This window comes from Solanum verrucosum, unplaced genomic scaffold, assembly GCF_900185275.1.
Source record: "Solanum verrucosum unplaced genomic scaffold, falcon-dt-bn FXZP01000032.1, whole genome shotgun sequence".
Taxonomy (NCBI): domain Eukaryota; kingdom Viridiplantae; phylum Streptophyta; class Magnoliopsida; order Solanales; family Solanaceae; genus Solanum; species Solanum verrucosum.
In genome coordinates, this window is record NW_026020569.1 from 1,240,114 (window position 1) to 1,260,499 (window position 20,386).

Below are 20,386 nucleotides of genomic sequence, written 5' to 3' on the forward strand. Positions count from 1 at the left end.
GTTCCCTTTACTGGATTTTGTCACAACTGATAACTTGGAAAATGCAAGATAGACATGAAATCATGGTGGAAACGGCCAAGGGTCCCCCCTCCTTCCCTTTTTCTCATGCAGGTTGGATATTATTAATTTGAATTTACATTGCACAATATACATTTAAAAAAAGGACTCCCTATTTAAGAAAATTTTGTATCCAATTGATATCTCTAACTAAAAATGAAGCAGTCTCATGATCTGCTACACCACTCTTTCGCGGTAGAAACAGCTAAGCTGCTAGTAGTATAACAAGGATATTTGTTGACAGTATTGCATAAGTTCTTTATGTAGCAAAAAGCTGACAACATTTGTTTCAAATTTGTCGGTGGTATCACAAAATTATTGTGGCAGATGTGTCGGCAATCCCTTTTGTCCTTGCCAGAGCTTAGAAATCTAGGTAAGTACTGAAAACGTCCATTATTTCATGACCAACAGGCAAATAGTAATTCACACACACTTGGAATAATTTTGACTTATAAAAGTGTCGGACCCAAGCATACCTTAAGATTAACTTTGAGAAAAAAACCAATAAAAGTTAAAAAGAATCAAGTTTATTTCTATTATAACTTGTTTCTGACATTCAAATCTTAAAGCATTCCTTTTCCTGAGTCACTTCCACAAGGAAATTCTCACTGTCACAAGTATAGTAAATGGAACAAAGTAATTGGATAAACCGAACATGTACACCAATAGCTACTTTGGACATTCCACATGGTTAATTTACACAACAATAACTTTGCTACATTTCTAATAATAAGGAATTCAGCAAAATAACTTCATGTTGATGGAATCCTGGAGATATCTACCAGTATCCTATGTAGGCCTTGAGGCTTGGAGAAAAAAGGCGAGTGATCAGCACCCTTAAGATGAAAAACTTGTTCTGGAGGATTATTGCTAATTAGGTTTTGCTGTAAGGCTATTGGTATCGCATTATCTTCCGTTGTTTCTATATAAAACCGCCTAACAGAGCCATACTTGGAGTCGGTAAGACAAAGCTTCTCCAAAACTGGGGAAAAGGGAATCGGCCTCATTGAGACAGATGCTAATGCAACATCCTGCATAGAAATTTAAATGGTAAGAGGAGAAAGCTTGGAATATCCACAAATGGCAATTTCCCCAAAGGTATACAGACAGATTTTGTAAGTAAAGACACCAGTTATCCATTTCAAAACCCACAAAAAGAATATCAATTTTAAGTCTTTCCCTTGCTTCTATAATAAACCAACAATTAGCAATTCATATGACAGGTTTAGGGCATCCAATGAATGATCAATTAATACCAAGATATAGGTGATACCAAGTAAAGAATTAGATAAGACTCTTTATTTTACTCTGCTATGTTTTGCATTGTCCGACAAAGGATAAGCTAACCTACTAATGTGGAATCACATATACCACACTCTGGTGCCCATTTATTAAGCTTTTCAGGGCCATTGATATCTACCCCAAAAGAAATATGTTGCTCAACTCATATAGGTACCCTTTACTCCCTTTCTCCGAACTCCCAATTTGTAGTGGTCATGACCAGTAACGGAAGTTGCAAAGATTTTTCGCAAGTTATGTTTTAGAGTTAGAAAGTAAAAATATTACATGGAAGAGTCCATTTTAGCATTTACGGGAAAGCTGAAAGGTAGATTTTGCCATTTTTTGAAACATAAAATACTTCATCTATAACTCAAAGACAACATACCTTAGCAGGACTATGGTTGAATAACAAGTCCCTGAGGAGTGACTTGTCCAAATCAATAGCAGTTGGAGGCTTGTCGTTCCCATTGGCATAAATAAATATTTGAGACTGTCTCATAAGGTCATTTGAATCCGTCTGCAATGAATATGAACTTTTGTTAACAACAGGAGAACTTAAAACTCAATTAGTCAAACAAGCAGCAAAAAAGCTTCAACCACCACAACTCCAGATACCAAGGGATCCTTTTAAATTCTAATTCACTTCATTCTAGAATTACAATACCAAATGAAGGTTCAAGAATTTTGTCAACCCAATTTCGAGAGGGACTGTAAAAGTTAGCGCGAGGTAAGTCACCTTCAATCTCTCTCTCTCTCTCTCTTTCTTTATTACCTTGCCAGAGACGATTTTAGGACAATTTTCTTCAAATATTCTAGATCTCATTTCAATAAGCAAAGTTTCTCCAAGAAACCAGAGATGATTCATTCACAAGTTTTCCTCAAAACTACAGCTAGTGGAGAAACTATACAGCAGAGCACATAGTTCACTCCTTCACCAGAAACATATAGCATGTGTTCTTGTGGGTTATCATGATGAATAGTAGATTCCTTGAAGCACGTCACAGAAAACCTGCACGGCAGTGACATGACATCCCTAATTTTCAAGACTTAAGTTTAAATTTCTTCATGAGTATATCATGGCATCTATGTCCTAAATGATGAAGCACTGATGCTGATGCTTACCAAAACTTGGCAACCTATGTGAAAATGAGATTGACTTAAAAGCAAGAGCTCAAAGACCCATTAGGTCTCAAGAGGAATAGTGAAATCAATATCTGTATCATGTAGTTTAACTGTCATAGCCCCAATATGCTAAGATACATGCCCCAAATATTCACAAGAGAAAACTACTTTTACATCTAGCAGAGATGATCTGATCACAAATTAAGATAAGGGATAAGTGTGGATCGCCTGAATAAATGAACAACGAGCTCAATAATCAAAGGAGACATGTAACATAAACTTACAAGGACAAAGGTCAAATTGGGTGCACAGTGCAGATTTCAAAAGAACCGATTGAAAGTAGTTGATCAAAATGACCAACTTTTACCTTTTGTGAGAACATATCAAGGGCACTTTGTCCACTAGTGAGCATTGCAGCAGCAACAAACACAGCTTTCGAAACCTTAAGGGAATGGAGCTCCATCGCAAAAGATATACATGCACCGCCAAAATCATGTCCCACCAAAATCACCTACATGGTTAAAGAAATATTCCAATTTTAATTCAACCATGGCAGAGCAAAAATAGTTATGAAGGGTGATAAGGACTTTCCACTATAGTTAGGTTGGGATTTGGAGATTCACAAATCTCAGCATTCATATCTAAAAGTATCATGAAGTGATATATCCAAGCCTCACTTTACGACTAATTAACTTGCCCAATGAGCACAATAAAATAGATTAATCCAATGTGGGAAGAAGAAAACTTTTCCTTTCTGTTTTATCATGAATTGCTGCTCTTCACCTAGCTAATGCAACAAAGACTTGGCTAGGGACAGGGTACTTTAAGTTAAATCACACAGCAAGTTCATATGATTATTGATGATATGACCTTTTCCATCTTGTTCCCCTGTTTCCTGATTTCGCACTCTGGGTCACTTGTATTTAGTTTAATTTAAGATGAATCGTGTTGAAACAGCTGAAGTTTTGCTTCAAAGAGATGTGACTGCTTATCCTTCTATAAGTCCTCATTTGAGGAGAAAGAATGGAAGAAGGTTGTTCATACTGAATAGCACCTATTACAGCAAAAATGAGCATGACCTTCTCTCAATCACAACAGATAATGGAGAAGAATGTGATTTTGCAGATACCAGAGTTTTGGAACAGCTAACTTGGCAAAGAATAAAAAGTTCCTACAAATCACACTTTTTTTAATATACTCAGTTCTTATAAACACTTCACCAGTCAATCTCCACTAGTGCCCAAGAATTAGGAAGCACATGGTTTTCTTTAAAGCTCTGAATTTCCAAAATAATGCAAGATATAATAATGGATTCAGTGGGAAACAGAATGCTGGAAATGATACAGAACTAACCTTCTCTCCATCAGCAAGCTTCTCAAGAAAATCAGTAAGCGGCTGTACATATTGCGATAGGCTTGCGATGCTATTTGTGTCAAAAGAATGAATGCCTGAACCAGTTAAATCAACTGCAGTAACTTTAAATCCAGCTTCTTCTAAAAGTGCAATGGTTTTATACCAACACCAGGCCCCAAATCCACCACCATGAACGAGGACGAAATGGTTCGTCTCTAAATCATCAACCTTCACTTCCTGCAAAAGATAGACATCAAGAAGACTGAACTTAGACAAACTTACACCATGACACCATAGTAGAAAGCAAAAGGACTGTTCTTATTTATTTATTTAGGGGGGGATTGGACAGCAGAAGATTGCTCTTAGTATTCCTGGAGCAAAATGTATCCCAATTACCGTATGTATGAATGTATGATCACATGAAAACAAGAAAACGGAAGGAAGCTAAACTGCAATGAGGCTGTCTCAATTTGTGGTTTCCTGCTGAGTTACCTGGAACTACTAGATAGAAGTTTAGTGGCTTTAAGGGGAATGAACCACTACAAATGAACATACATTCTTGACCAAGTCTAAGCTAAACCTACAAAATGGCTCAATATCTGTAATTTCCATTTCAGATTGCGGGTAGTAATTAGTATGAGGTTTTAAGTTCAAATTACATTAGCAGCACTTAGTTGTGTTATTTTCATTTTTTCCAAAACCATTTTAGCACTGTTTTTTTCTTCTTAAAATTAATACCTTAGACAATGTCGTTTTATATCTTCACAAATGTATTTGTATTGGTTATACAATGAGGTAGTGTTTAAATTGAGGATGAACACCATTTTCAGCTACCCTGCATATTAATATAATTCAATACTTTCAAGCAAGTGAATTTTTGAAGTTACTTAATGATACATTGAAGAATTACCCACCTTAAGTTAGTTTTGACTTAAATGAATGTTACTCCGCTTAATTAATTTTTTTTTGGGCCTAATTTGATTTGACATGAATTTTTTTTAAAAAAAATCTTGAAATTTGTGTTTGATATAAATACATCTTAACATTCATGTCCTATAGGCTATAACACTACTGAAACTTGGGATCTAAATCTTGTCACAGCATTTTGTGGCTAAAATACCTTCTCATCAATAATATATCGAAATGTGTCATTATATTTTTAATGGACTAATAAGGAAATAATGTCAAAGTAGAACAGAGGATCATCTTAAAATCTCACTGTCTGCCGGTGGCATTTCTAAATAGCATAATAAACAATTCTTAGTATATTAGTCTAATTCTGTGACAAAATTTTCTTCCATTATTTAAGTACATTATTCCCATGATGCACGGAAATCTAATCTATCAATTGGAATACAGAAAACTCGCAAAAGCTACGGATTCATCGCCCATAAATAGATAATCATATAAAGGAACAACGAAATACAAATCAAGCAAATGCCAGAATTGTTAAGTAAATAATAGAAGTGCAAAAAAAAAAAGAAAGAAGCAGATACCTGGTTCACAAGCTGGTGAGGCTGAAGAAGAGGATCAGTAAGAGAGCGAGCCCTAGAGCTAGAGGAACGCGGTAGAGGTGGATTCTTCTTAGAATTCGAATTCGGATACCGAAGCGAAGCTGAACGATCAAAAGGAACAGCACCACCTCCTCCGCCGTTTTGCATTTGCTGCTGTAGGAGAATCGCGGCGGCGAGAGCTCGCTCCTGAATGATGGAATCGTCTCTCTTAGACGATCGATTCCTAGACCACCTGTTGCTCCCGCCGCCATTAACGGCGGCCGCCGATTGATTCGTTAAACGTTTGGATTGCCGCTTCTTCACGGGGCCGGAACTCCGTGATAAACACATGCCCATTTCTGATTGATTGATATTCACATGCAACAGATTTACAGAGGTAAGTACAATAAGAATTACGTATACGTACAATTATCTGATGCTTGCCCCAAAGCAGTTGAAAGTTGAGAGAGATGAAGATGGTTAGCAGTACCAGTATTGCTTTGTTTGTTTAGAACTGCTTTCGCAAGTAAAGGTGATAAAAAGTGTGTGTGAAGTCGATATGAAAAGGGGCATAATTTTGGTTTATATTTACTAAAGTAACCTTTTATTTTCCTGTTGCCGTTTGCAAATAAAACGGGGGACGTGTGTAAGATGTGGGAGATAGGTCTTCGTTATGGGTCATGGTAGTTTTTCCAGCATTCAATTCTTTTATTTTATTTTCTATTTATAGTTCGTGTCACTTTATGTAACGTTTAATATATCGACCGTCATTTGAATTCGAATTAAAACTTGTTTTAACTAAACATCTAAATTCATTATTCATAAAAAGAAATTTATAATTTTTTTGAAAAAAAACTACGTGTGTTCTTAAATGTCTATTAGATAATCAAATTAACTTTATAAAATATATTGTCTCTTAGAATATGCATGTCAATATGATTGAGGGCAAATAAATATAACTAAATAAAGTGACCTAGTTTAAATGTTTAATTTTTCTAGGTAATGAACATTTGAGAACACAAATAAATATTTTTTAAATTAAAAATTAAAAATGTTTGATAAAAACACATTATCATGTGTCAGGACACAAATACAATTTAAGTTATTTTAAAAGTTTTGTAAGTAATTTAAAGTGAAAATTGTGAAAACAAATTTTAAAAAATTTCAAAATTTAACTTAATTGTAATAATTTTATAATTTTCCAAACTAAAAAAATAAAAGTAAAATATATATTTAAGGTCAAACAAGCAATAAATGCTACGAGAAAATTTGGGGAACAAATGGTATAGTTTGGTCTTTGGAGTGTGTGTGGGACATGGTTTCATTAATTGAAATTAAAATTAGGAATTTTGTTTATTTTTTTATTTAAAAAAAAATGTATAGAGTTTAAAAGTAAGATTTTTGCCAACCTTAGAGCAGTTTCCCACTAAGTTGCTCGTGTCACCTCACATTGAAAGCTCCTTTTAACAAACACACCTGTTTTTTCTTCTTTTTCTCCACTTTACATCTCATTTTACTTGATTTAATTATTTCTTCTTTTTTACTTACTCCTTAATATATTATTATTGCTTAATTAGTATAGTGTTGGTGAATGAAAAATTTCAAATTGGAAAAACAGAATATATGCCATTTCATTGTACAAAAGGGATAGAAACAAGAGTAATTTCCTTTTTAAGTCCCTCGTGAATCATGATGTTCTCTTATTCCTGAACAAACCAAAGTTTAGTATTTATTATCTACTTTTTCCTTCTCCTTAATATTTAGATATCGCTCAAACTACGATCATAACTTAGAAATATGTACAATTTATATTAATTGTAGTTTAGGCCTTAGGGATATCTATGCTTTATCCCTTTTTTATTTTTTAGATTTCTTTGTCCCTATCAAATTTCTGGTAAAAGAGTGGAAAAGTGCAAAGGAATTTGAATGTATCATTGAAACATCTACCTTACTACCTTAGGACTTCTAGACCAAGTTTAGATCTCCTATAGCAAATACCTTTAAAAAAAATCCTTTTTTCTCAATTTATGCAGTATCATTGAAATTTTGATATTAAATTTTTAATTTTTTATTGTGAATTCAGATATAGAAACTTTAATTTTTTAAAATTTATTTTTTTATTTAAAAAATATGTAAAAATATTAAAGATCATAATAATTAAAAATTTAAATGATTTAAAGATATAAAACAACTCTGTATAAAAAATTTAGATGACTCTAAAAAAATTCAGCTACGTTCGGCCGAAATGTCAAGAGTGTTTAGTTTTCTAGAAAATTACGTTTAGTTTAGAAAAGGTTAGGTGTCTGGCCAAGTTTTTCATAAAAAAACTAAAATTTACGATAGCTTTTAAGCATGAGAAAATAGATTTTCTAAAAAAAAAAAAAAAAATCTATATATTTTTAGGACAAAAAAATCAAATTTACTAAACCAATTAGAACTAACTTTATAGAACTCGGAATTATCCATTAAATTTCCATTTAAAAAAATGTTTATGCTGTACTTTAATATATACTCCCTCCATTTCATATTAATTGAATTATTGAGGTGTTTCACACCCTTTAAAAAAAAAAGATTAAGATAAAAATTAGGCTTAACTTTCCATTTTTACCCTTATTAATTATTATCAAAATTATGATAAAAAAAACTAAACATTAATTAGTAACTAATTCCAATACTAACTAATGAAGGATAAAATTGATAAAAACATCTTAAAAGTAGTCTTGAAAATTGAATAATTAAGTTAATTTCAAAAATGAAAAATGTCACAACAATTCAATTAATATGAAATGGAGGGAGTAGTAAGCGATAGAAACGGTTAAAGTAAAAATATTTAAGACATGATTATGCGAAATAATTGAAGTAGGATTTTTTGAAGAAAAAAATGTTTTATTTAATTCAACTAATTATTAAAACCGACACTGTTACTAACAAAATATTTTTAAAAACAATATACTTTTAAAAAGAACCACTTCTTAAAATAAGTTAATGTTGATAGCTTAGTCCACAAGCTACAAGTTTAACCAACACTTATGCATCATTCTGTCTATCAATGAATCGTTTATCTGTTAATTAAATTAACGAAAGAAATCAGCTTACATGTGACTTCTTTTTAGAGAATCAAACCATGGTAATGCAGTAGATATTCATTTATTTTTTATTAGAGATTTCAAATTCGAATTCTATATAGAAAGCTTTTTATAGAACGTTTTACTTATAAAATAGAACTTTCAATACAAATTAAATTAGTTACCGAATACCGAATAAAAAGCGTTAGGTTCGGATTCTATGTCAGCATTAAAAAGAAGCAATAAAAGCTCTATAATTCTTTGTGCTGGTAGCTAGCTTATTTAAGTATTATAACTAACGAAATCGTCTGGGCGTTTCAGCATTCATTTAGCCGTTTCTTCAAATAGGTGGTAGGTGTTTGGCAAACCATATCACTGTACGGCTTAATTATGATTTATGAGGGGCAATTGAACTAACTCATTTATAGTTGCTAGATCTAGGTAGTGGTTGAATAATGACTCATGACACTTTTTCCTATTTTCTTTTATTCACCAAAATATACATATGCTAATAATGATGTATAGAATGTTGTATTGATTAAAGGAATTGTTTCTAGTGTTAGGCTGTTTTGAATCTCTAATAGTAATATCTTTATCAGTATAAATATTTTACGATCATCAAACAATTTTCATAAATTTGTTCTTTAAATTGAAATAAAAAGTACATGACGATAAAATTGTCTAACTCTTTTTTGTTGTAATTGACGATAACAGTGTCAAAACCGTTCATAAGGATAACACTCAAGGATTGAGTGACATATTTTGATATCAAAGTCGGCTATTTGGACGACAAGTGTAAAATATGACAGAAAAAAATAAGGAAATATGTTGTTAGCTGTTTATCCCCATTTATGTTCAATATTGTCAGATCATGAAAATTATAATCCTTAAGAATACTTAACCCGATGTAAATGTATCCTAAAGGATTCAACATTTTTTTTAAGGGAAAGAGGACAAATATATTTCGAACTATCACAAATGGTATGCAAATACCCTCTGTCATACTTTTAGGACATTGGTGTCCCTGCCGTCCAAAAACTAAAGCACAGTCAACTATAACACTTTCCCATAGTTTTTTTTCTTTTTTCTATTTAGTTCAATTCCCAATTACACAATGTACATATATCCAGTAAAAAAATTCACCTCCTTTTTCGTTACCCACATGTCTTTTTGGTTGCTTAGGGGTTCTCCCCCTCTTTTAGGTATTTTAGATTAATCACTTCACTTGGACCTTGTTTTTCTTGCTGAATAATTAAATGTTTTCTGTAAATAGTTAACATAAAGTTGCCTACAGGGAGAAAATTAGGATAAGTTTAGAATTAGAGAAGAAAAAAAAGATAAGCGTTAAAGTTTTAGTTTTCCCTACATATAAGAATGAATAAATACATAAATTGCTTAACCAAAAACTCTAAGCGGTCCAATAGGCATTGCTTTTTTAATACTCCATGTCCAACAATACTTGTCCACTATTGACTTTGCACACTTATTAAGAAATTATAAATAGAAGGGTAATTTTACTATATCACTTTGAATATAATAAATACAATATCTTGAAAATGTAATAGAGAATGACTATAATTAATGATAAGGGTAATTAGAAACTAAGTGTAAAATTATCCATTGATTTCATAAAGTAATAGGAAAATGACTATAATCAATGGATAATTTTACACTTTAGTTCCTGATTTACCCTTATCATTAATTACATAGTGGTTTCTCTATTATATTTTTCAAAACATTATATTTATTATATTCAAAGGGTGCTATAGTAAAATTAACCTTCTACTTATAATTTTTAAAACGTGACAAAGTCAATAGTGGACAAATATTGTTGGACAGAGGGAGTATATTGATATACAATGCAATGTATATATATTGATACACCATATATATACCATATATACATTAATATACTGTATATATATACCATATATACATTGTTATACAAGAATTGTGCATACAATTTAGGAATACATGTATCTAGGGGTGTTCACGGGTTGGTTTGGATCGGTTATTGGTCAAAACCAAAACCAAACCAACTTAATTGGTTTTAAAATTATCAAAACCAAACCAAACCAAATATAATATACATTTATCAGTTTGGTGATTATCGGTTTCGGTTTGGTTCGGTTATTCGGTTATTAACCATACACAAAAATAAAAGAAACAATTCATTTAAAATGTGAAAAAAGTGACAACAATCTATTCAAAACGAAAAATAGTTAGAATGACTTAAATTACTAAACTTTCAATCACTAAATTTACTATCAATAAAGCTTTAAAATTCACTATATTGGCCTAGAAGGAAGAGACAATAACATTTTCAGTCTCACAAAGAATTGACATAGACACTCATATACATGAAATCAATAAGATAAATGTTTCATCTTGGGTATTTTTGCTTTCAATAAGTAAATTATAAAGAAATTTTAATGAAAATTTGTATAAGATCTTTAAAATTATTTATAAAAATAATATATTAAGTATGTATATTAATAAAATATATGTATATAATTCATCGGTTCGGTTCGGTTATTTCTTCAGTTTTTTTCGAATAAAATCATAACCAAACCAAATACTATCGGTTTTCAAAAGTCTAAAACCAAACCAAACCAAACCCAAATAAAATCGGTTTTATTTTATCAATTTGGTTTGATTTTTCGGTTTGGATCGGTTTTTATCCAAACCGTGAACACCCCTACATGTATCAACGTATATTGCTATAAAATGTAAAACATAAGTATATTCTGTAATTAATTTAAAGTATCCCTATAAATATAATTATGAAGCATAATAATCAGTTACATTAGATAATTTTATAGTAATAAATAAAAGACCATTACCAAGTTAGTTAGAGCAAGGTATTATAATGTATTAGGGAGTTTGCCATTTCGATTTATTGTTGCATCGAAAGAGAAATATTATTACTCCTAACTAATCTGGCAAACAGTTAAATTTGTTAAAATAAATACAGCAAAACACATGGGTTGTTTGACTTGATGAATCTGGGCTTCAGTCCATCTTCAAGTAACGAGCCCATAATCATGTGACAATTTGTTAGAGAAACAAATTAGTTCGATACTAACAAATATTTTATATAAAACATAAATCAATTCATAACTAACTATTATTTTATGACGAATAAATCTTGTCAATACACTGATTATTTGATGGATGTATTAGATTAAGTCGTTATTTCTATAAATTGATTCTTTTGTCATTTATATTGTGGTAACATAGAATAAAGAAACACTCAATTTTTAATAAGGAATTGACACAGACATACAACTATTATATATAATTGACAATATATAGCTCAATATTAATTAGCAATTAATAGCCTAAAACAAAATTAGCACGTATTAGCCTAAAAGAAATAAAACCAACTTTTTATAATTTTTTTCTTTTTATCATGTGCAACCAACCTGCATTAATTAAGGAGATGTGGGATTTTTTTTTCTTGTTTTTAACTCCTATAATTAAGGAAGTTAGCTTTTCAAATTCTTTAAATTCTTAAACTCAACTTTATTTAACCGTCTATTTAAAAAAAATAGTAACGCAATTTACAGAAACATAAAGATATATTTGATTGTAATTTTATGAATTGTTTTTTTTTTACCAATCAACAATAATTAGTTTATTAGAAAATCGATTGCCTACTTTTAAGAAGTGATATATATATATTAATTAACCCATTAAAAAAAGGTTACATCAACTTTTAAGGAATGAATTTTTTTAAATTCTTTAAATAACTTATTAAAAGATTGTGACTACTTTTAAGGTAAGAAAATGTATTAGTAATGCTCCAACGTGTATTAATTATCACATAGTCGACAATAATTAATCAAATAATATTAAATGACATTTTATTAGAAACTGTAATAATACATAGGCATAAATTATACAATAATTAAAGTTGCAATTACATAATGTATACATAAAAAAATATTCATAAAAATAGACGTGTAAATTTTATTGATGTATACAGTAATTGTAGCATGTGTACATAAACTTTCTATTGTATACATAAGAATATTACCATCAATTATACGTATTACTATAATGAATACAAGAATGAGATTAATATGATACATATATAAATTTTATTCATTAATTGTACATGTGATTTTGTTTATGTATACGGTAACTACACTATGTATACATTAGTTTGTATTCATCGTGTATTCAGTGATTTGTATTTACATAAAAAACTTGTATACTTTAATTTAAATTGAGATTGGAATTCATTGGTATACATTGGGTTGTATTCATCAAAATCAACATTCTGATTTTTTACGAAGATCTTTGTTCCCCATGAAATTGAGAACAAATATTACAAAATCTATTACCTGAATTTTCGCCAAAAAAAGTTTTAAAAACTTTAGTTCCACAAATCACGAATTTTCAAAATTAATGGGGCAAGAAATGCTACATAATTATATATTAAAAGAAATTATTGAAAGGATCAATCGATAAACATACAGTTATATCTGATTTGCATAGAGAGAGTAAATTAAGGAGAATAAGTGAAAATTTAGAAGAGAAGCAAATATACATATGAAAAGGATTTTAGAAAGAAAACAAAAGAAGGTTGAATAACCTAAATTTTCGCAAAAACAAAATTGAAAAAACTTCAATTCTACAAATCATGAAATTTAAAAATTAATTTGACAAGAACAAGATTATATATAAAGATGATTTTTAGAACTATCCATGAAAAAACATATTGTTATATTTGATTTTCATAAACAGAATGAATTAAGGAAAATAATTGAAATTAGGGAGAGAATTATGTATGAAAAGAATTCTAGAAAGAGAAAAAGGAGATAAAAAAGAGAAGAACTCTATTTTAAAAGTGTTGACAAAATAAATAAAAAGAAGATAAAATAGGGATAATAAAACAGTAATTTTTTAGAACGTGTGTTTGAGAAAAATAAGGAGAACAAAAATACATTTAAAAAGAAAAAAAAAAACTATTCAATGCCAAATAAATAAAATAAAGTCTTTTTCTTGCTAAAAAATTAAAAGTGGGCTATTTATTGTTAATTTAGTCTATAGGGTGTAATGTTGTGCCATTTTGTCATTTTTAATTGATGTAATTAGTCCACAACTATAATTGTATTTTCTTTAATTTTGAAAATGTGAATTATTTTGGCTAGTTTGATCAAATTATCAAATGGTCGGAGAATTTCGGACATAAAAGAATAACAAAATATATAACAAAAAAAAATTAAAAGTAGAAAATACGGTGACTATTCAATCATGAATAGAGAATTGAAATTAAATAGATAAAATACACTCACGATCACTATTATATCAAGAAAATTTGAAGTAACTATGAGCTTCCCATACGAAAGATCAACCTTAGTCACTAGTATATCTTCTAAACATTTTTTGGTGAAAAATAATTTATTAATCAATTGTTTTGGTAAATTGTACCTCTTTTCTGGAAGGTAGATAGTTTATTTTCTGTTCATTCTTAATCTTGTCCACTTGTTTCCTATTTTAACTCACATCTATCATGTGTTCAACTTTAATATTGTATTGTCGGTATATATGATTTAGCCATTTCAATCTCAACTATTTCAGTCTTGTATTGGAAATCAATCCATCAATTCTATCCAACTGTGTTTACTGCTCCTTATCAATTTTCTCTAGAAGACGTTAATCTTACCTAACATTAATTCAAAGACACGTAATGATGTACATTTTTTATTTTATTTTTGCATTTAGTGAATATTTTTATTTGACAAGTACAAAAATGGCAAGATGGCTTTTCCTTTTTGGTAGTGATAAATGTTATGATCTTAAAAGTACTTTAAAATATAATTCATTATTATTTATTATTGTTAAAATAAATTTAATATTGAACTACAATGAAGAATATTGTGTTATACCCTATTTATTATCCCAATGATGTAAAATAAAAATGATATGATCTAATATGCTCAAATGAGATATATCAGTTGTCACTATTAAAAATAATTTAGTATTCTTTATTATTGTCATAAAAGCTACAATAATAACTCTTGGGTGTGGTATAACTGTACCATTAGAAAATGTGTAAAACTTAAAATTTGTTGTAGTTTCATTTAATGAACTCATATAAATATTGTTTTTTTTTTTTTTTTTGAATTTTTTCCTATAAACAAAGAGCATTGACATGCTGGTTAATGTAGTAGCTAAACAAATGGGCCTTTTTGAATGGATCAAGCTCCGCCCATCTTCAGCTCACAAGCCCATATTCATGAGGCAATTTCGCTAGCTAGAGACCCAACCGTGCAAAAACAACTTTGTAAATTTGTGAATTATCATTAAAAAAAATTCATTGTAACCTCATAAGTGAACCATAGAAAAGAAATGGATAATAAATACTCTGATTATAAAAACCAAAATAATCTTAATTTTTGTTTTTGCATTAGTTTGTTTGGATCGCGTAATTACATAAAAAATAAAACATAATCGTCTCTTTTTTTTTTTTTTGTAGATTAAAAACTACATAGAAAGAAAAAAAAGGGACATATGTCCACACAAGTGAGCTTAATTGGAATATGATTATGATGATGATAATGTTAATCATTTGAGTGGAGTGAAAATAAGGGATATGCTCCACAAAATATAATAATAGAGAGGGTGCCATATGAAACAAGGAGATTTACGCCCCCCTAAGGGCCTTAGCATTATTTGTTACAACTTTGTGGAAGTAGGGAATAAGTTTTACAAGCAGCCAAAAAAAGGAAGAAATGAGCCAAATTCAATTATACATGTATCTCCATGCTCAACTCTGTAAGTAGGTCATACTACATTATTACACGCCTAACATTTTTTTTTTGTTTTTTGGGACTATATCAAGATTTTTTCTTAAGATTATATAGTTTTGCATGTTCTTTGGAGTTGTATGCACTCTTGTCATTTGAAAATAAAAAAAGAGAGGAGGAAAAACAAAAGAGTTGTGTACTTGCATGTACTAATAATGGCCAGGATGAAGCACAAGGTCTCTTATTACAAGAATTGATGATAGTCCTATAACTATAGATTTTTTCTTTTTAATTATTTATGAATCCTATATTCAAAATTTATTAGTTCAATTAATCATTACGCGTAAGGCTCACTAAAGGGGACCCTCCCAATTCGAATATTCTTCTTCCCCATCTATCCTCAAATACTACTTGCTTTAGGGCAAAAGCGCTAGCTAAGCTGGTAACCAATGTTACAACTTTTCAAGAACTTATCTGACCTCAAGATAGTACATATCCTATAAAATCTGTCACAATCTTTTATAGAAGGATTGCAATTTTGACTAAAGGGGTGAGACACCTCTTACCGTTATATTTTTATTAAAGGGTTATAAATTTCAATCATCTCATTACCTATACCCTTCCATCATATTACATCTTAACATTATTTTTGCTGTCTAAATGAGCAAGACTTTGTGGTTCAAATGTTTACTTTGGTAAACCTTCTTGTCCCCTATACAACATCCTCAAAATCATGATACACGAATTCTAAGTTGCAAAACGTCAAAAATGTATAACAAATTGTAGTTAGATGTGTACACACACTGTTCTAATTTAAGTGTCTTGATAAATAAATTTGAATCTTGTGGTCTTAATTTAAAAATGTATAATCCTTTAAATCCTGCATTCTCAAATTTGTCATATTGGAAACTTACTAAATATCGAGAAAAGCGTTATTTTTGGGATAAACTCAAAAGAAAAATAAAACGCGTTTAATTGGGATGGAGAGAGTATTAATTTCCAAAAAATGATGTAGAAATAAAAGGACATAGCAACGTCAACATGGTCCAAAATATTGAAAAACAAAGCAACTTCATCATCTACTACTACTACTCCTATTTGATTTGCAGTACAATTATCGTCCATCATGACTTTTTTGTTCACCATTGCCATCAATCATTGATGTTTACGTATAGTTCTCCTCAATTTCATTATTTTCATCATTTTCCATCTTTAGTACAATAGTAGTTGCAACTATATATGGTAGTTTAATTTACACTTGAAATTCAAATTATCGATCATTACCTCATTCCTGACCTACCCCCAACATTTGTATTTGTAATACTAATATAGTAAAATGTTTAGGAATATAATCTGAATAAAAACAGAACGTGCCAGTAGGTAATAATTAAGATACTAGGATCATGTGAGTTATTAATTAAAAGGATGATAAAATATCTTGAAGATATGAAAAAAAGGAGCCAATTGGCACACTTCAAATACTATAATTTAATAACTTAAGGTAGTTCAGCTACGAATTAAACCAAACTCAATAACTTTTTCTCATAATATATATATATATATATATATATGATTTTTTAATTAAATATATACACATTAAATTTCAAATAAAGTTATCAACATTTGAAATAGATTATTTTAACTGTCAAAACTCATAAAATTGAAATCTTGATTTCGCGTCCAAATTAGTTGAAAAAAATTGTAATATTTCACACATGTAAGGAGGGATATTATGAGTTGTTATTTTTTCTGACAGAGACGCAGATCCCAAAAGAGAGGAGATATGGGAGGAAGGTTTTCATCACAATGGGATATCATGAGTATGGATGACACTTTGCCTTCTTTCTCTGCAATTTTTACCAGCTTTGCATGTGCTCTCTTTGATGACTAAATTTGGATTCCCAATGATATGCAATTTCGATATTCCTTTTTCATTGCATCCCACCCCCATATGGTGGCTCATTTATATACTTTTCTATGGCCTTATATTTAGAAGTTGACTGATTTTTTGAACACATAGTAAATTATACATATAGATATTTTAATTTGACTTAAACGAACAATTAAAACATTCAAATTTTGAAAATACATATCTAAACCTATATTGATTTAAGTGTAAGAATGCACATCTAGAATATATATGCATAATTTGAGAATGCACATTCGAAAAAATGTGTTTATGGATCAACTTAAATTGAGATAAGATGTTTAGATATGCATTCTTAAAATTAGGGTGTTTAGTTGCGAATTGAGGCTAAACTAAAATATTTATTATAATGTATTCTGTCTTTTTCACAATTAGACTTAGTTATTTGAAGTTCGAAAATAATCACGTCTTCCGAAGTATATAATTCAATTTTGTTTTCATCTTGAATCTAAAGGTAACCATGTTAAACTATAATTTAAAGTTTGAATGACAAATTCCTGAATATACTAATGGTGGAATGAATAGCAAAATTGAACAATTTCAAGTAATATAGAGGTAAATTTAAACATTTTTTTAAATGGCCATCTTTTAAATAGAAGACCACAAAAGTAACCACAATATGGTCCAAATTAACACCCCAAATGGTCCTATGGTGGACTAATTCTCCTCAATCCATCACTTGATTTTCTTGATTTTTATGTATCATGAAGAAGTGTATCAAGTCATTTATTCACTTTTGATTCATTTAACATGTCTCTCCTTTTATTTTGCTACCCTTATATCAATAAAGTCAACCTTCCAATTATTAGAGAAACGTATCATTCCAGTGATAAAAATCTTCAGGACAATTCTCTTTTATATGTAGGCAGATAAAGTTACATAAAAAATGCAAGTACTGGAATTAAAAATTAAAATGTGGAAGATAAAATAATTAGAAGTCGTGTATAAAAAATATAACATTCATGACATATATATTTATTTGGTTATAGAATTTTTTTTCCTGTTACAATGTTGATATATACATTAGTGAAACTCTTAACTTATATAGCACGGAATAGTCGAAATTTGATTGATTATAGAACTTGAAGGGGATACATTTTTTTGTGTGTTGTGTGGGGTGGGTGAACAATTTGAAACAGAAGTTCTTTTGGATGGAACATTACTTTTAAGATGAATTATTTCCTTGTATTGGCAAATTGGAGCAAGAGTATACATTATGTGAATTATTTTAGTGGTTCATTTATGAAGTTAATTTGAAAAATACTAAAAGTGGATTTCTTATAGGGAAAGCTCAGATCCATAAACTTTCTTGCTTGTTTTCCCCTCTCTCATGTGATCATGTTTGTGATAATTAACAACAATATGGAATCTTGACTTTGTACAGTATTACAATATATATTCAAAAGCCAACCCCTCTTAGAAGCATGCTTTGTTTAATAATTTATCTCCACTACTTTTTTGCTTAGCTCAAAAGAATGTGAAACAGTTTCCTTGAAATGAAAAGTCATTTCAATATTATTAATTCAAACTTTGTTAATAAGTTAACAACTATTTTCTTCAAAATAATAATGTCCCGTTAGTTTCACGTATCTCAATTATTTTATCAATAGAAATATAAGATAATTACTCTATCCATCAAGGTTAAATTAATAGAAAGAAATCTCATGACATTTTCTATCTAATACGTAATTAAAATATGAACTCTACTTTATTAATCACTAGGCCACAAACTTAAATGCCCTTGATTAGTTAACAAGTTTCATATTAAAAAATCATATCAAGTGATGAGTTATTTTAATACAATATAAGGCAGATGTCATTCATGATCACTAATTAATTAATGAATGATTAATAAAGAATTAGAGGGGAGGGGTGTGTGTGCACATGGTATAGAAAGGTGATAAGTAGGGTATTCATGTGGGCAATGATGAAAGACTAATGGGGCAGAAGGTTTCTTGGAACATAGTATAAAGAGAAAGAGAAATTAGGATAGGTATAGGTATAGTTGTGGGGTAACTTGCTATCTTAAACTCCTACATCCCTCATGCTTTCTCTTCCCAATTTGCATGTGATATCAAGATATAGGAGGCATTGTATCCCTCCTTTTACTATCACTATCACTTCTTTTAGTTCCCTCTTTAGGTACTACTTATTACTATAATAATTTAATCTTAGATAGAGACTTCAATTCTAAAATTTATCATTCTTTACATCTATTAAATTTGAATGACAATAAAATTTCTACTAATTATTGGCAATATATATCGCATCTGTTTCAATTTGTTGTCTTGCTTATTTTTTTAGATAACTCTTTAATTTTAATTTTTCACATGACATGTATAAACCACAATATTAAAAAATATTTTAGTACATTTATTATAATTTTTGTTATAGATCATAAGTTCAAAAGTTTTTATTTTTAAAGATTTTCCAACTTCATATTAAATCAAAATCACACAATCAAATTAAAACAGAGAAATTACTTATAGTTAAGACTTAGTTGTTGTATTATTTTTACATACATAATTCGTTAGATTTATTTTACTAGTCATATTTATCTCTGGACGTCTCTTAAAACTTAACTAAAAGGATAATATAATTAACTTAAAAACACATTAACTAAAATGATAATATAATTAACTTATCCTTATTTACGAGTCCAGTGAATATAATTACATCTGTTGCTTTAATTATATTTTTGGCCAGATCAATTTTACTTGTCATGTTTTTTTTTTTCATTATCTTTAAATATATTAATTAAAAAAATAATTTAATTAACCAATCACGAAGTCTCCGACTAAGCAGATAATATGTCTAGGTTTTTGCGGACATCCAAAATCATTAATCAACTCATGAATATTGATCCTCCTAATCCGCCCTTTTAATTATGACATGACTTAAAGCTAAAATCAAGAAACACGCTAGATTTTTTTGACTTAAATAATTAGTTTAATGCTTAGTCTTTATAATTGAGGACCCTCTCTTTTCCATCAAATAATATTGATAGTAATTTGGGCCTAATTCTCCCCTCTATCTTTTTTTTAATTTCCTTTTATTTAATTATAAAAGTCAACCACTTTTAAAGGCTTAAAAAAAGAGTTGACCATCTAGGTCTAGCTAGAGCTAGGTAACTTTTCTAATATTATTTGGATCATTCTTTAAAAAGAATTTACAACTTTGTTTTGTATATAGATGAAGAGTATACTCGTTAAACTAGAAGCAATTAATTAGATATATGTACTGCAATTTCTTTTTGGGTTTTCAATTCACAACGAGAGTCAAACCGGTTATAATAAATAAATTAATTAATAGAAAAGTTAAAAGGTTTGT

General features: G+C 29.5%; 2 protein-coding genes across 2 annotated transcripts in view; one reads left to right on the forward strand and one right to left on the reverse strand.

The window, feature by feature from the left end:
- Positions 1–20,386, forward strand: part of LOC125810727 (glycine-rich RNA-binding protein 3, mitochondrial-like) — a 193,882-nt gene that overhangs the window by 48,789 nt on the left and 124,707 nt on the right. The gene's annotated exons all lie outside the window — the stretch shown is intronic.
- On the reverse strand, positions 565–5,818 carry LOC125810726 (putative methylesterase 11, chloroplastic). Its single transcript, XM_049490205.1, has 5 exons — positions 5,310–5,818; positions 3,814–4,050; positions 2,828–2,971; positions 1,724–1,855; positions 565–1,088 (listed from the first exon to the last, which is right to left on the reverse strand). The coding sequence occupies exons 1-5, from the start codon at positions 5,661–5,663 to the stop codon at positions 810–812; spliced, it is 1,146 nt and encodes a 381-aa protein (XP_049346162.1). The 5' UTR covers positions 5,664–5,818; the 3' UTR covers positions 565–809.

What these genes read in the sequence shown, in the direction of transcription:
- LOC125810726 (XM_049490205.1), bottom strand. Translation starts at nt 5,663, where the DNA reads ATGGGCATGTGTTTATCACGGAGTTCCGGCCCCGTGAAGAAGCGGCAA. An exon ending in AGCTTGCTGATGGAGAGAAG is followed by an intron (nt 2,972 to 3,813) that starts GTTAGTTCTGTA and finishes TTAACCATGTAG; the next exon opens with GTGATTTTGGTGGGACATGA. An exon ending in TTGATATGTTCTCACAAAAG is followed by an intron (nt 1,856 to 2,827) that starts GTAAAAGTTGGT and finishes TATTCATTGCAG; the next exon opens with ACGGATTCAAATGACCTTAT.